This window comes from Pleurodeles waltl, chromosome 8 (genome assembly GCF_031143425.1).
Source record: "Pleurodeles waltl isolate 20211129_DDA chromosome 8, aPleWal1.hap1.20221129, whole genome shotgun sequence".
In the NCBI taxonomy this organism is placed as follows: domain Eukaryota; kingdom Metazoa; phylum Chordata; class Amphibia; order Caudata; family Salamandridae; genus Pleurodeles; species Pleurodeles waltl.
Genome location: NC_090447.1, coordinates 350,399,573 through 350,416,787, shown reverse-complemented (window position 1 = coordinate 350,416,787; position 17,215 = coordinate 350,399,573). Strand labels below are relative to the sequence as shown.

At 44.6% G+C, this 17,215-nt stretch overlaps 1 protein-coding gene across 1 annotated transcript in view; it reads left to right on the top strand.

The window, feature by feature from the left end:
• Positions 1-17,215, top strand: part of ATP6AP2 (ATPase H+ transporting accessory protein 2) — a 114,797-nt gene that overhangs the window by 83,016 nt on the left and 14,566 nt on the right. Inside the window, exon 8 of the mRNA XM_069204219.1 lies at positions 356-475. Within this exon, the coding sequence (XP_069060320.1) occupies positions 356-475 (120 nt within the window). The remainder of the gene's footprint in view (positions 1-355; positions 476-17,215) is intronic.

Here is a 17,215-nt window from a genome sequence, read left to right as displayed (position 1 = left end):
AAGTTATTACAAAAGGAAATGATTGATACTGTTTTGAAGGCTTGTAACAAATCAAATATTATTACGATAGACATCACGTAGAACCCATATTACTGGGTGCTTTAAGGAGCAATATGGAGCCCCCTCATATTATTGTGAATTTTTCCGGTACTCGTAGTATGATTGAAACTTAGTCTTAAGTTTACAGTGGTATGCAGGCAAAATTATTTTATCATCAAATTGTATCTTCATTGTTTTGAGTTTCTTGCACAAGTCAACATCTTGGATTATTCCCATTAACCTGTGAATGTAAAAATAGTGAAACTTATGTTACAGTATGTTATGTAGAACATGTCTGACTTTCAACTCTTTTTAGTTTGCAGATGAAATGTCCAACATCTATAGTGGAAATGCAATGGTGTACATTCTGACAGTGAAGTCTTTTGACACTCCACTGGTTAGGAAGTCCCGGTCCATCCTTGAGTCACCACAGATTGTAAGTTAATCTTCATTAATTGTTTAAGGCTTTTTAAAATAATTTTTAGCATTTTTTTTTATGGTCCTTTGTGTCTTTTTTAATTATTATTATTGCATTAAATCACAAAAGTGGGATGCATGTTAGCTCCTATTTGGAGTTGCAGTCATTTTAATACCGACTTTTTATGGGAATTTGTTTTGATGTCCCTACATCCAAAGCATTTGTGAGCCTTGTCAATCAGCAGGAGCGAATAATACTCTTTAGAAAAAAAAATCGTCTCCTGCAGTTATGTACTTCCTCTGCCAGACTCTGCTGTGTTGCAGATTTCCCAATATGAACCTTTTTGAGAGGAGGGCTTGCTGATAATTTTTAATTTATTTATTTATTTTTTTGACTGCCCTTTGATTAAAAACGTTTAAGCTGCTTTGAGATTTCTTATTTTTCACGGCACGCATTTGTTTTTGTGCCTTTTGTTTATCTCAGATAATTAAATGCTTTATGGCTCAAGGACCAAAGTCCTTGTCTCAACTGAAATTTTTTATGTTTAAAACGCTGAGATTTTAAGGCAGAGTAAGAGTTCCCATTACATATAACTGAGTGCTTAATAGTAGAAGAAGGCTAATCTTTCATATCCTGATTTTGAATCAACCAGATTGTTGTTCTATTCGGTCTTTTGTTTGGGGATCCTTGCGTCCGCGGTTGCCCCGAACCACCTTACTTGCCAGACGTGAGTATGGAAGTTTGAGTCTTCCCTCGGTAGAACATTGCACCATTGGCACTACACCTATCGCAGATGGTCTATTTACTCCCAGGAATACAAGATCCGCCACATTGGGTGGAAATCGAACAACTGCTTTCAGGTGCTGAATCAGGACTCCAAGTTTTATACAACGCAGGGCCAATTCCCCACCGCATTCACAGTCCTATGATTGGAGCCATGCGTACTGCATGGCGGCAAGCACACCGATTAATGAATGTAGATCCCTACATACACGACAGGGCAATCATCTGGGGCAAGAAAAGGTTTCCTCGTTGGAGGAAAGACAATTTTTGGGAAGTACTGGGGTCTGAAAGGTCTCACAAGGGTAGATCAGTTCCTTATGGGGGGACAGATGGAAGACGTTCTCGGAACTAAAGGAGGAATTCGGACTCTCCAATCACCACTCGTGGCGTTTTATACAGCTCAAGCACTGTCTGATGAGTCGTCTTGGGAACTCCCCTCGACGACTCATTCAATCTCCAATTCTTCATTACTTGGAAACATGGGGGCAACTGAGGGGGGCTGTATCAGGCCTTCAAGCCTTGCTGAATCGTCACTTCTTTTCGCTCCCCCTCCTGGTTTCTCTCAAGAATAAGTGGGAGGCGCGTCTACAGGTCGACTACGATTTGGGGGACTGGGCGGATATAATCGAATCTAGAGACCGTGGAGCCCGGGAGGCCCACTCAAAATTCAGTCTTTTTAAAACATTACACGATTGGTATTGGACCCCCCTGAAGCTCCGTACTGTGGGGTTACTACATCATGCCTCCTGCTGGAGATGTCCTCATGTGCGCTGCGCTTTACCTCACATTTTGCATGATTGCCCAGCCATATAGCCTTTCTGGCGAGCAGTGTGGGCTACTCTTAGGGAAACACTACCTTTGCCAATTTCCCTTACCCCTCACCTTCTCTTGCTACACGACACCAGGGAGCTCCCTGATCTCTCCAGACCACAATGTCGCTTGTTACACACTGCACTAGCCACGGCAAAGATATCTATCCTCAGATATTGGCGAGCGACACTTGTACCCTCCGACGGGGAGTGGATCTCTGCAATGTATCAGACTGCCTCCCATGAGCGTCTTATTTATGATCTACAGGATAAGACAGATGTGTTTCTACAGACATGGGCGCCCTTTCTCTCTGGGCCGGTGACCTGATTATTCCCTATGCGGACTACGTCACAGATGCTCCAGTGGCACAGCGCCTTTCCAATAATCTTAATCTTAACCTTATTATTATACCTCCGTACAAATCGGTCCTTCTTACCCTTCTTTATTTCGCGTTGGACTCCACTGAGTGCGCACATGCATTCTCTTCACGCACTCCTCCATACCTTTCCCTCCTTCCCTTATGTATGCTGGTCTTCCATAGTCGTGTCTTCTGTTTTCCCCTCCCCGTCACTATTACTATACTCATTCTTTTTCTTATTACTGTTACTATTATCATCATCATTATCATCTTCACTAATATTACCTTCTTCACATCACCATTATTCCTCTCGTTATCGTGCTCATTTTTATTTTACACCTGTTCCCGGCTTCTGTCCTCTCTATTTTTCCTCGTACTTTTTCTTCTGCCTTTGCCTTTTCTGTTTCCTTCATTGATATTTTGCTCCTCTTCCTCTTGTTTCCCTCTAGCTTCCATTTCTTCTTCTCCTTATACAACTTTTTAAGCCTAATTTTGTATACATTCCTATCTTGTCAGATATATTTCCCTTAACTATGACTATATCCATGTCATTGTACATCACTATTCAGAGACACTCATCTCTCCCCTCTACTTGAGTCCCATAGGACATCATGTCCCATCTAAAGTCAGATGTCCCCAGCTTGGAGTTACGAAAATGCTATGTGCCTCTAGTTCCTTCACCACTCAGTTGGGGGTCTTTGTAGTTACAGGACCTCTAATGATGGGCCAGGTTGGAGGGGGCGGGGTCTATTAGTTCTATTAGGAATACATATACCTGTGTCCTCTTTTGAGGCCTGAAGTAAGGTAGATAATTACATAACTTTATATAATTGTAAAATGGTGACGATGACTTGCTCCTATACACACGTTATGTTATTCTGTTCTATTATGCTATATCATCGTATCTCCCGATCGAGGTGCGGTGCGGTGTTTTGGTATTGTATTATAGATACTTCATATGGTATATTTCAGTAGATGTTGTATATCTTAGAAATTACTAGATAGCAGACATTTTCGGGAAGCTTTGCCTCCATTGCTTGTCTCGATTGTTTCATTTGTTTGACATCTCACTGGTATGGCCCTTTCAGGCTTTCAGCTGTATGATGCATGCGGATGTTAAGGGCTTATTGCTCGCTCTCTGTTTCTGTATGCTGTATATTGTTCTGAAAAATAACAATAAAAAATATAAAACACAAAAAAATGAAAAGCAGATCTGTGTGGGCCTGATTTATGACCCAGGCGGAGGGGATTACTCCATCACAAATTATATCCTGCCCTCTGTATTACAAGTTGCATTATATGCTATGGAACTTTTAATTGTGATGGAATAATCCCCTCCGCCAAAGTTGTAGGCCCCATTTCGTCTGTGTATATATCAGATGGCAATGGGTCATGATTATCTCATGTTCTTTTGAACGATGAATTAGTCAGGTAAAACGTCTTCCTAGCATTCTATCCATTATTTTTATCCATAAAACCTTGCAGAACTTCATATGTAGGGTTTCACTTCATTATTCTTGAAACACCAGAATGGAACTTAATGATATTGGTTCTCAAGCCTATGCCAGTTCAAATGTATAGTTCTGAACCTTCCACAGTCAAACAATGTTCCCTTTAGGTACAAGAAAATTATTCTTCACTACTTCCTTCATTTGCTTATTTGGCAGCATAGATTCCAAAACCGCTGGTTTAAGATCATATGACTATTTCTAAAGCCATTTTGAAAATCAAGTGTTGCTTGAAAGGATTCTTCCAGAAAAAAATTGCTTATGAAAGGTTCTTTTTTTTTTTTTGGGTTCTAGACAAAACCATCTATCAAAGGTTCAGTCATTTCCCCCCCTCTTTCAGTCTTTGCATCGCACCACTTGGCCTGATTCTCTGTGAAATGAGATTCATTAACACCAATATATTGATGATACTTTATCTTCGAGTATAGAACCCACCTCACCTTTCAGTCCTGAAAAGATACTTTGAAAGGATTGTTACTCACAGTGTACGCACCTATTTGTGGCATGTAGTGCTGTGGTATCACATGCTCTGCACACTCCTGTCATCTAATGTTGAAGTCTAACATTTCCAAATTGTTTTATTTCAAAGAAGTCTTTTGAGTCGCGAAGTATTGACCATGTAGCCACTTTGTAGATGTTAGATATGGGAACGTTACCCAGAAAAGCCATTGAAGCACCCTTTTTTCCTAGTGGATTGTAGTTTTTGGACACTGATAATGTCCTTTCTTCCCTTAAGTAACTATCCATCTAGCAATTTCTGGATTAGATATTGCTTGCCTCTTCCTTGGTTTTGAGAATGCAACAAATAATTGTTGTGTTTTACAGGAGGATTTAGTTCTGTCAATGTAATACATAAGTGATATTTTTGCATCTAGTTTATGAAGAGATGTCTCTGCTTCAGAGTATTGGGAAGAAAACTGGTAACTCAGTAGTTTGGTTCCGGTGAACCAAGGACACTACTTTTAGCAAAAATGTATGGTTTGTTCTTAGGACTTTCCTATCTTGATTTACTTCAAAGAAACATTCATCTTGAATCAGAGCATGTATTTCACTGACTCTTCTTAAGGAAGTAATTGATACCAAGAAAGCAACTTTCCCGAAGTTCAGTTTAAAAGGACACGTATGTAAAGATTCACTTGGAGGGCCTGTGAGACAGGTTGTTACCACATTAGCATTCTAGAGTTCAGCAGGTGTCATTGTTCATGTATTGTCCTCTTTAAACCATCTATGAATGCTTTAACAGGGATTTGGAAGCGTAATTGCTGTTCCTTGTTCTGGAGACAGGCAGCAATAGCTACTAAGTGTAGTCATATAATCGTGTAACCTAGCAATTCCTTTTGTAAGTGTAGAAGGTGGCAAACAAAGTTTTGTACTGTAGGTGTCAGGGAATCAAGGTGCTGTTGGGATACAGTAGTCGACATATCTCTTCCACTTAGGTGCATAACATGTTGTAGTGGAAGGTTGTTGCACCTCCTTGAGGATGTCCATACAGTCCAATGGTAATGTTAAGTAACCAGTTTCTAGGTCTTCAAGTGCCATATTACCAAATTGAGCTGTCTTGTTTTTGCGTGAGACGTTTCTGTCTGTGGGGGAGCCTCTTGTGAGGGTGTGAAGATAACTCTAGTCTGGTTGTGTACCTTGGCTTTCTTGCCTTTGTGGGTGCTATCAGAAACAAGGTGAGATGCATCTGCCTGAGATTCCTCACTGCATATGGTATTAGTGGGAGAGGTGGAAAAGTGTGGCCAAAGGTACCTGACCAATTTGTCCATAGTGCATTGGCCTTGGACAATGGATGATACCTGGAGGCAAAGTTTTGGCATTTTGTGTTTTGCACCATGGCGAATGGATCCATGTTTGGTGTTCCCCAAAGGTGAAAGTATGGAAATAGGACTAGTGGAGTTCCCACTAGTGGACTTGTTGCATCCTCCTTAGGAGGTCAGGAAAGTCATAGTCCACCGATGGGAGATACTCTTCCAAGAGGAGAATGTGATGGTGAATTGCACAATTCCATATGGTATGTGCTAGCTGGGACAGCTGGAGATAGTGAGTGTCTCTCTGTTTCTTTAGGTAATACATAGCTGTCATGTTGTCTGTCTTCATGAGGACTACCTTTTGTTATTCATTTTTTTGAATAATGAACTTTAATGTTTTTTTTGGATAGCACATCAACATTACATCATGGATTTCTGAATATGAATAGTATTGCGTCCTACAAAACTCACTGTTTTTTCAATGTTACATCTGGAACCAGGACATAAGTACAGAAATAGTAACAAGCAGCTCACCCACCAGTGTGAGTGTTGGAAGAAGACAAATTGCACATCACACAGGTTACATATCATGACTATCTCAAGAGGACAACTTCCTTACTTTCTCCCAGACCATTTTGTTTTTCTGAAAACCATGTTAAATGCGTAAACTCCAGCCTCCCACCCTCCCCGCACCCCGCACAGGTCTGCTTGTATGCTAATCATCTTTTTAGATCTGAGACAGAGGCTAGTTGGACAGTACATTTTCACTTGTATCCTGCTGGCTCATGTTTCTCGAAGTGCTTGCACTCCTCCTTGGCCCCCTTGCGTGTCTGGCATTGGGTCAAGCGACCCCCTCCGCAGAGGCAAGGGGGGTCTTACACCTCCTGTAGGTCAGACAGCATAGCCAACCAGACCCTTAAATCCTCTTCCAATTGGTCATCCCTTTGAACATGGTGCAACTGCACCTCCCCATTCAACTACATCTTTCATCCACGCTGCATGGGTAGTAGGTGTTAGTCGTAGCCACGCAATGGCTATGTGGCTTTTTAGCCAGTACAACCACAAGAAGAATAAACTTCATACTTAAGTGTTTCTTTCCTGGTGAGGGAAGTAATCCCAACAACACCAGCCAGGTCTCTAGCTGTACCTCCCACCCCAAAGCCCTATTAAGACGATGCAATACATCGGCCAATAAGAGGATAAAGATGGACAGGACCATGTCATTTGTAAAAACTGTTTGTGCTCCAGAACGGGGACAACTAGCCTATCGACTGCCGTAGATTGCATAAAACATTGGAGTAAGGTATGACTGGTATATGAAGTTATATTGTAGGAGTTTGAAACGAGTATTGGAATTTACCTTTCACACACCCTCGTGAATCAGTGTCCCCCAGTATCATCTCCCATTGGGTCTGTACAGGGAGCAGCGCACACGGGAGACTGTTGCATTCAGCTCCCCGTCATGTTTAACCGAGTTGCCAGAACATTAGATCTAGTCTGTTAGTCAGGGAGTGACGGCCACCCTTTGTGAGCCATGCTGGATTTCTTAATGTACTGGAGGCACTGTACCCCATCCAAGGGGGAACATCTCTGTGACCCGCACTCTGGTAATGGAGCGCTGCCCGGGGTAAAGATCACTCAGTAGTGACATAGTCTTGCCACCCACCGTTTTTCCATCTCTGTACGGACAGACCCAACATCAGCAGGACCTGTAGTGACTTTACCTCATGTGTGCCCCGTAGGAGCTTATTCTCCCAATTGTCTTCCATATGAAGCCAATGAACTGTTGCAGTTGGGCAGCCATATAATAACGTTCCTTAAGTCCTCCCTGATCCCACGTTCATTTTAGGGTGGCTAACTTTTTTTTTACTTTCTTTATTGATTTTCAAATGTAAGCAATCCTACGCAAGATACAAAAAAAAATAACAAACCCATTATAGGGCCAGTAACATGTTGATTCTGACACAGAGAAACATATGGGCCAGCCAGGGAGTACAAGCTAAGAGTCTGCCGACGTTTTCAGATGTGCGTAAAGTGAATAAGATAACTAGTCCGCTGCTGGGGTAGGTGTTTGTGAAGGGGGGGGGCAGGTTATAGTCTAGTCTAAGGGGCGCATGGAGTAGGAGTGACCGACTGCAACATTGCTACAAACAATCAGTGTATTGTTGAACGATCAGCACCCATGTCATCCCCAAGGAGCTCGATTGCCTGAATCTAGGAGGGTCTGTGCTTGTGGTGCAGTACCATAGTAAGGAATGTGGTATCTGTCTATTAGCAATGAGTACTGTTATTCTCTTAGTGAGGATTAGGATTCTTTAGGGCCTGACGAATCGCCACAACATATTTTAGACTATTCGAGTGAGAAACATGTTGACCAGGTTTCAGGGTTTTGCAGTGTAGGAATTACCCACACACGCCCCCCTCCCTTTTTTTGCAGACGCCAATTGGTGAGGTGTAAGGCATACGTCAGACATAGTTTTGAGGGAACCAGAACATTACATCTTGTTTCCCCTATATCTGTTTTTAATCTTGACAGGGTGGATCTGCTAGGGCCTCCACCCTAACTCTGGGCATTAACTCTGCCAATAGACTAGAAGTGCGTGTCACTGGCCTGTAGAAGGAGAACATCTGCCACGTAGGGTGCCTTTTGCTCCAGATATTGCACAGGTGTAGGCCGTCCACCATGCCCCAGAGAGCTGTGGTAATCCGGGCTTAGTTTTGGGCCAGTGGGGGGGGATGGACTCCGATCAAGCTCCCATCCATGACACATTTACAGTCTCCTGCATGCACCACAGCCGCATCTATTTAGGATGATACCTTCGTCATAACCCCGGGGGGGAAAAACAGGCAATCAATGTTTGGGGTGTATGCATTAATAAAACAAATTTCTTGGCCATCAAGGGTACCGTGCAAAATAACGTATCGCTCTTCCAGACCCACTATGTGATTCTTGTGTTTAAACAGTACTCCGGGGGGGCATGCAAATAGGCGTCCTTTGAGCATACCCAGAGTATGAGGTGGCATCAATTTGTCACCTCCAGAGCTTGCGCAAACGTGAAATACAGTCCCCCCCCTTTGTATGTGTTTCCTGGAGGAATGCAATAGCCACCTTAAGTAAACACAATCTAAATTTTTCAAATTGAGCCAGCCCTCTGACAATACAGGTGATTCATTTGATCAGGGAAGCTGTCATGGTCTACATAGTTCAGCAATGTATCACCCACTCTTCCACAGCTGTCCATAAGTCATGCCTCCAACACACCTACCCGGTCAGCCCTGTCTGCGGACCCCATTTACACACAATTTGTACCCACTTTTCTAAAAGAACGTCTACTACTGTCTCCAAATTCCCAGCATCCCTTGGGCATTATTGCCCACCCACCACATCTGATCACAGACAAGATGGGAGTCTGCAAACTGCACCCCATACCCTAACTTGATGCTATGTATGAGAAAACACTAACACAACACTCTTACTCAACCACCATTTGCGGCTTGTGTTGCGCAAGAGGCTAGGTCGTCTGCATAGGTGCAAGACCAAGGCACTCAAGCCCCCTTCCTGTACCCGCTATCCTCAGTGGTCAGTGGTTCCCAAACTTTTTCGACCCGTGGCTCCCTTGACCTATTGCCTATTGGCTGCAGCTCCTCGTTATGTCACTTTTTTTGACGGGTGGGGGAATGTAAGCCAGGATTCGGGAGAACTTCCATTTTTCTTCCTAAAAAATTATTGGAATGAAGCTGATAAAGGGCTTCCGCGATATGGACTTGTCTTTAGTGACTTGGAGTACGCACTGCCAGTAATCTGCTGCTGCAGGCCAGTGCACAACATTTTTGTCAGGCTCTTTCTGCCTGCTGTAGCGCTTTCTCCTTGCTCCTGGCAAGTTAAAAAAAAAACACATTAGCATTTTTGATCTCAGATCCTCCAGCACCACACTTGGAAGTACCATATATGACAATAGACCTGATTCAGGTCTCAAGGGGAGAAATACATTCTCCCAAATTTATTTTTTTTAATCTCCCACTTTCCTCTTAAATGTTTACATTTTTGTAATTTCATGATTACCCTCTTTTCTTGAGTAGCTGCAGAACACGGGCAGAAGTAACACTCTATCATTGTCCTGATTTGTCCTTACCCTGCCTAAATGGACACGCTCTTTATTTATTAGGCAAGACGTCATGTGCTGGTCCAAACCACTCCAGACGCTGACAGCTGCGGCATCCATAACATCCCCACATGGCATTCCCACATGGGTTACTCAGGGCTGCAAATGCACATTACAAAACCCTAACAAGTTAGATTTTTGCACTGTAATTCTTTTTTTCATACTACTGTACGGCTCTGTTCCAAACATAACATCTTTAGAATGGAGCCGTATGGTAGTATGAAAGAGAATGAATCGCAGTGCTAACCGTACTTAATTTGAGCCAGTGCTTTCTGCAGGGCTTAATTTGAGCAGGTGGTTTCCGGTTTTCTGCATCAGATATTTAGTAAGAGCAAAAGATACATATGGGAAAAGTGGAGGAAGGGACAACCTAAAAAGCATCACAAAGGGTGAAAGTAGAAAGCTGCATGTGTGAGCTGAAGGAGTAGGGAGTGGCTGTAAATGGATTAAAGAGGCCAGAGAAGGCTCACACATTTAAATGCAGCATCCGCTTGTTTCAAAAGAGAGCTTTGAGCACCATCACATTTTTATCTACAAATTAAGCATTGGGTTTCCAGTGGGGGGCACAGTACTTATTTTTAAGGACTGGCACTTAGACCCATATGTATGAAAAGTTTGTGCCACATTTGCATTATTTTGTGACACAAAAGCAGCGCAAACGTACAAAATATAATTATATTTTGTGAGTTTGCACCGCTTTCGCATAAAAAGACGCAAATGCGGCACAAACTTTTCATAAATATGGGCCTTAGTTTTCTGCATCAGGTATTTACTGTGAGCAAAGGCACATATGGGAAAGATGAAGGAAGAGAAGGATGGAAAAGCTCCACATTGGGAGACAGATGCAAGAGTGAACTGAAGGGGCAGGGAGAGGCTGTAAATGGATTGAAGAGGCCCAAGATGGCTTTAGGATTACCGGTGCCTTAATGTTCTGTGCATGCATATTTGACTGCAGCAGCCACGTGTTTCAGAGGAGAGCTTGCAGGTACGTTTTTATTTATAAATAATTAAACACTGAGTGGAAACAAATCAAACTTGATGGGTTTTACAATTTACTATGTAACACTGCAAAACCCTAACAAGTTTGATTTATTTCCACTGTGATTCTTTATTTTTCATACTACTGTTCGGCTCCATTCTAAACATTACTTGTCTTTAGAATGGAGTCGTACAGTAGTATGAAACAGAAAGAATTGCAGTGCAGATAAATCACACTTGTTAGGTTTTTGCAATGTTATGATGTCCATTGTAAAATCCATCAAGTTTGGTTTGATTCCACTGCAAATCTTTCTCTGTCATACTACCATGCAGCTTTGTTAGCTGTACCGTAGTATGGAAGAGAGACTCACAGTGGAAACAAATCAAACTTGATGGGTTTTACAACTTACAACATAACATTGCAAAACCCTAACAAGTTCGATTTATTTCCATTGTGATTCTTTCGTTTTCATACTCCTGTAAAGCTCCATTCTACATGTGATGTATTTTTAGAATGGGGCCCTACGGTAGTATGAAAATGAAAGCATTTCAGTGTTCCCTAGAAGTGTGCGGCGCCCCTGGTGAGTTCTGATGGCGCATGGGGGAGCCACGGCGCACACTTGGGGAACACTGCTCTAAGTTGTTGGCAGTCTCATTGATGTATCTATATATCAACAACAAGAACATGAAGGAAATCAAACATCACTTCCCCCACAGATATGATCATGGTCTCCTAACTCACAGTACCTCATATGGCCAGTCCCTGTGTGCCAACTTCTCAGTGGTCTCAAGATGAGCTCCGTCACCAGGTGGGTGGAGGGGGACACCAACAGGACTTGGCCACACTACTGGCCTCCCAACCTCAACACATTTTGAATGAGCTGTAGCCCAGGCCTGAGCTGAGTCATTGTCATTGATTTCCTGGTCTCCCTGTAGGTCTTGGGAGATCTTCATCTCTGCAGTCTGCAGCGTACCATTCAAGCACACCAGTATTTTCTCCGGCCATCTGTCATTCTCCATACTTCTTGACCGACCCCCTGCTTCGTAGTAGATGCATTGACTGACTCTGTTCAGTTGACCATGACAAGTTCATCGGAGAGAGTTCCTGGGTGGCTCTGCCGCTTTTGAGTCTAGCCTGTCATTGGCATCCTCTGGTGGAAAAAGAGTCTTCCCTTCATGTTGGATCCTCAATTTCGTTGGAAACAAGGCTATATTTCAGGTTAAGGTCCTGCGTCCGCCTCTCAATGGAGAAAAAAGTTGTTCTTTGCTGCTGTACCCTTTGAGTGTAATCAAGGCATATATATGTATGCACGCCATCTGCAGGATAGTGTCCCTGTCGCGGAAATAAAACAGACGGGCAGTGATCACTTGAGGCGGGGCACCCAGCTTTGGCAGCAAGATGAGTGCTCAGTGTGCACGCTCAGTCGTAAAAAACTTCGAGAGTCTTTTTGGAGCAAGGCTTGTAGTAATCCAGTCCTCTAAGAAAAGTTCCTGACCTGAGTGTTCCGTCTTTCTTTGCAATAAAAAAGTAAAGGGAGTACTTTCCCTCTGCCTTGAAGTTGCTTTGGAACTAGCTTAATAGCTCCCTTTGCAAGGATCACTTTTACCTCTTCCTTGAGAAGGTGGGAGTGTTGTGGGCATGGGTGGTGTCATGTTTTTTTGGGATTGCCGTGAATTTGAGGCAGTAACCATGATTGACTATGGTGACCAACCCTTTGTCTAAATTGAAGGTCCTCCCAATCTGTCAAGCTTTCTTGAAGTCTGCCCCTGACCAGTGTTGAGTGATGGATGGGATTGTGAGGGGAGTCATTGTTAGTTGAGGCACCTTCCTTTTGCAGGCATACTTCTACTCCTTCTCTTGACATTATTGGATTCTCTACTGCCTTGCTGGTGATAGGCTTGTTGTTGCCTTTAATAAGTCTGTCCTAGCTTAGAGGGGAATGCTTTTAAACTATCCCTTCCTTGATGCTTACGAAAGAAGTGGCTTGGAGTCGTGGACTGCAACCCCCCCCCCCCCCCCCCCCCCCCCCCCCCCCCCCCCCCCCCCCCACACACACACACACACACACACACACACACACACACACACACACACACACACACACACACACACACACACACACACACACACACACACACACACACACACACACACACACACACACACACACACACACACACACACACACACACACACACACACACACTTTTTGCTGTCTCTGTATCTTTATTCAAGATTTTTATTAGCAGTTCATGGACCTGTGGACCCGTTAAATTATCTCCATAAAATGGAATATTAAGTAGGTGCTGTTATACTTGAAGCCTGAAATGCACAACCATGTGTGTCTGTGTGAAATGACAGTTGAGTTTATACCTGCTCCAGGTCAGTGCTGTCTTAAGAATCAACATCGTATTCCTCCCATGGGTTGATGTGACTATGAGGGTGGTACTTGGTTCTCTGAAGTCCTCTGCAAGAGTATTGGTTTAGACTCCCTATAACTGCAAGTGTATAGACTCTGTGGGAGGTGGTGGTGATGGTGGTGGTAAATGGACTGGAGAAGGTTGTGGTGGATGAGTCTGAGATGATGGATCGAAGCCTTTGTGTGCCACGAGATTTTTTTTTCGCGGATGACAGTATGGGAGACTCCTCCAAATCAAGCCTTCTCATTCTAAAGGTGAATAGTTTTCCACTCTAGAGTTTAATAACAACCTGTCCTTTGACCAATTTCTATAACGTGCAGTAACTCCATGAGGGTAGGACCCTCCTGTTCCTTGGCAGTTACCCCCCAGTGATTTTTTAAAATTTCATGTATTTATTTATTTTTTGGCACCAACTTGCTTTTCGGTGCCTAAGGTTCCTTGGAACCAGTGGGGTTCTTTCACCTGTACCTTGTGCAGAGATATCGGCGCTGAGAATTTGATACCAAAGGTTGTGTTGGTGCAGAGTGGCTTTGACCTGGATTATTTGGCTTTGAGGGTTGTTTCTCTGTGCCATGCTTAGTCTTTTGGCTGGGAGCCCGATCAGGATTGACCATCGACTCATCCTTTCACTGCTCTGAAGCCCTATCTCTTTGTGGACTGGAAACAGCTGCTTGCAGAGCACCAACACTTTGTGTTGTGTAGCCAAGGGACTGCCCATCCTTCACACTAGAGGGCATGCCTCTAGCATCTCCTGCGGCCGTTTAGGATGTATTTGGGCATGATGACCCAGGGTACTCACTGCCCTTGGTGTGGTGTTTTGTTCTCAGACTGGAATCCCTTCCAAAGTCTGTGTTGATTCTGCCGAGGGACACTATCTGCTGTTCTTCTCTCTTGCTCTCCTCAATCCTGAGGTTGGATTTATCCTGAGGTGACATAATGGGGCTGGAAATATGCATGCTCCCTTCTCTGCTTTGGTGCAGACCTGTTCCTCTCCTGAAATTTCTGTCTTAGTCGTTATCTCCATGTTGTGAGCAATACCATTGATTTATTCGATACCTCAGCCTTTCGACTTAAACTGGAGGCATGCAGGGCAGTCTTTTTCGTTGTGCTCAGGGGGGATGCACAGGTTTTAGACTTGACAGTGGTTGTTGTGTGGAATTTTCGTGGTGCACAGAGGGCAGTTGTGGGATGGAGTTCGATCCATTACCATTAAGGGTGGAACATTCTCTGCTCAAGAGAGGAAGGCAATTAGGCTCACCATGTGAGGCAGATGGCTCCTGGCTCTGCTTCTTTGTATTTCCTGTTGCTGAATGTCGAATTATCTATCGTTGTGAGTAGAATCTGTTTGTTTCAGCTACGCAGTTAGACATTGAAAACCAGAGCTTCGGTGGAGGGGCAGAGCTTGCCTGGCCTGAAGATGGCCGCCATTTAGGCAAGCTCTTTTGGCCACTTTCATGATCCTGCAACATCCTGTGCCACAAGACCGCCTAATGCCGCCACAGATATTAGTCTGTGTAGGGGTGCCGGTGGAGCATCTGTCAATGCCAAAATCTTGCTGAGAGGTGGTGTGCTGGGTCCAGAGCTCACCCTTCCCAGGCTGCTGTGAGGACAATGTAGGGAGCTGGGCCGATCATGGTGGCTGTAGGTCTGAGCGTGGCTGCGTCAGAGCCTCTCCTGGTGATCTAGTGCTCCTGTGTCCTTTATGGGGGCTTCACTGCCCTGGCCTACGCCCTGGTGTACGTGCAATGATCACTGACTGTGATGCAGCCAACGGTACGTGCAGTTGGCTTCATGGGCGACGGTACCTGCGGTGGCGGCTCAGGGCCTGCCCTCTACTGCTGGTGGAGGGGCAGTGTGCCGGCAGTGCAGAGAGGCGCTGGCAGTTGCTGTTCTGACGGGGATATAGTATCCGGATTTGGAGCCTTGTAATCCACCACGCCATGCAGCCCAGCCTTAACAACATTGATGATAAGATAGATGACCTCAGCTTTCATATGGACAGATTGTCAGAGTGCATTGACAAACATGCAGTGCTCCTAGACCTGGTAGAACATAGTGGGGCATACCCACCACTCCCTTGCACTGTGCCCTGGCCCTGGGGCCACGCCACACCCAATCACAACACAACTGCTTGACTATGGAGATGGGGACACGATGCTCCACCAGTCCCAGGAACTGCAGTGGCTTCATCATTAGGACACTGAACTATCCATTTTCCCAGATTTCACGCAGCAGGTCCAGGAACTGCAACTAGAACATGCTGCGCTTTACCCTGCGCACCTACAGGTGATGGTGGACTGGATGTCCAAGATCTTCAGCGACCCTAAACGTCTGCAACAATTCCTCAAGAAGCATGGAGAGGCGGGCACACGTTGGCACTCTATGAAGTTGGAGGAATGTGATGCAGAGGCCTCTTGGGACCTAGGGGGACTGTTCTGAGTTCCTTATTGCCAGTTTGCCTCATGGCCTTCATTTTGTTACTGTTACGCTTCCTTGCTTTGTTCTACACAATGCCTTTCTGCCCACCTTCTTTATCTTGTCCAAGAGGAGAGGTCTTTATATGCTGACTAGGTGCCAGCTGATACTGACCTAGTGGGCTTCAGCTGTTCTGTGTATTTGAGAGCCATATGTGGGAAGGCTTGATTGTTGTTCCGGTTGCTTAAGCGTTGGCCCGAGTTGCTGACATTACCCTATTAGCATTGTAGAGTAGACATGTGTTGCCTGGTTGGTTGCATGCTGATGGCGTGCCCTTGAGTTTGGTTACAGGCAGATTTGCATATACTATACCTTTGAAGTGGCCCTCTGCAACTTTGTGTAACGGGCATTCAACGGGCACTTTCTGTCCCCATGTGTGTGCCACATTGTTTTTATTGGGGTTCTGTTTATTGGCATTTGGGTGGGTACGGGGAGGGTGTTACATTGCTGTGCTATTTTGATGGGGAGCACTGCGTGGGTGGAGGAAGGTTAGGGTCACAAACAACCGGTTATTCTACAATGGCGAGGGCTAATAGGATTGCATGGTTCATAGTGTGCTTGGCGAATATGGCTTATGCAAGGTGGATATGACTAAAACTGCATCTGATATTGCGCTGGTCGCCCTTTGCTGCTGAATTTTCTTATTTGGAATGCAAGGGGCTTGAATGATTGTAGGGAAGTTTGCAAGATGGTAATGTACTTCCAAAGCCATACCGTTGATGTTGCCATTTTACAGGAGACCCATTTGGCTCAGGAGAGCGGTATTCTCACGAGAGGTGCATGAGGGATGTTTGCTACGCAACGGGTTTCACTGCCTTCTGGATGCAGGTCTGGATCAGGTGCAACTCAAGAAGTTTGTGCGGACCCCGGGGGTTCATTTTGTAGTAGTGTGCTGTCATAAACACCAGTTTGCTCTCCTCCTGGTGGGAGTGGATGGCCCTAATTATGACGACCCTCAATCTGCGCTCTAGAATTGCTCAGTGTAGTGATCTTCTCCAGCTATTGGGGGGGGGGGGGGTACTTCAATTGCATGTTATGTCCTGACCAAGATCGCTCCTGGAGTCCTTCCCGGTGGCGTTGGCTGCGGGCGCACCATTATAGATATAGCTGACCAGTATTAGTTGCTAGATGCAGCATTTCATGAGGCACACCCCATCGATAGACAAGTATGTTTGTCTCCATGGGGGAACTGTCAAAAAGTTTGCCACTATCTGGGAAGCTTTTAAGGCTTACATTTGTAGGGTCAGCACCTCCACGCATGTTGGTATGCTCTGCTTGAACTAGGATCGCTTGTCACGGTTGGAGGAGGAAATTGCAGTCCTGGAGCGTTCCCATAAGGAAACCGCAGAGCAGAATCTGCTAGGGTTGATCAGGGCCGAACAAACAAATGTAACGATCTCGCTCAGAGCGAAGTTACTAATCTGGGTAAATATGCGATTGCTCAGGTTAACTGTGAGGGTAAACAGCCAGATGCGACATTGGCGGCGCTTATCAGAATTTGCTGCGAAGAC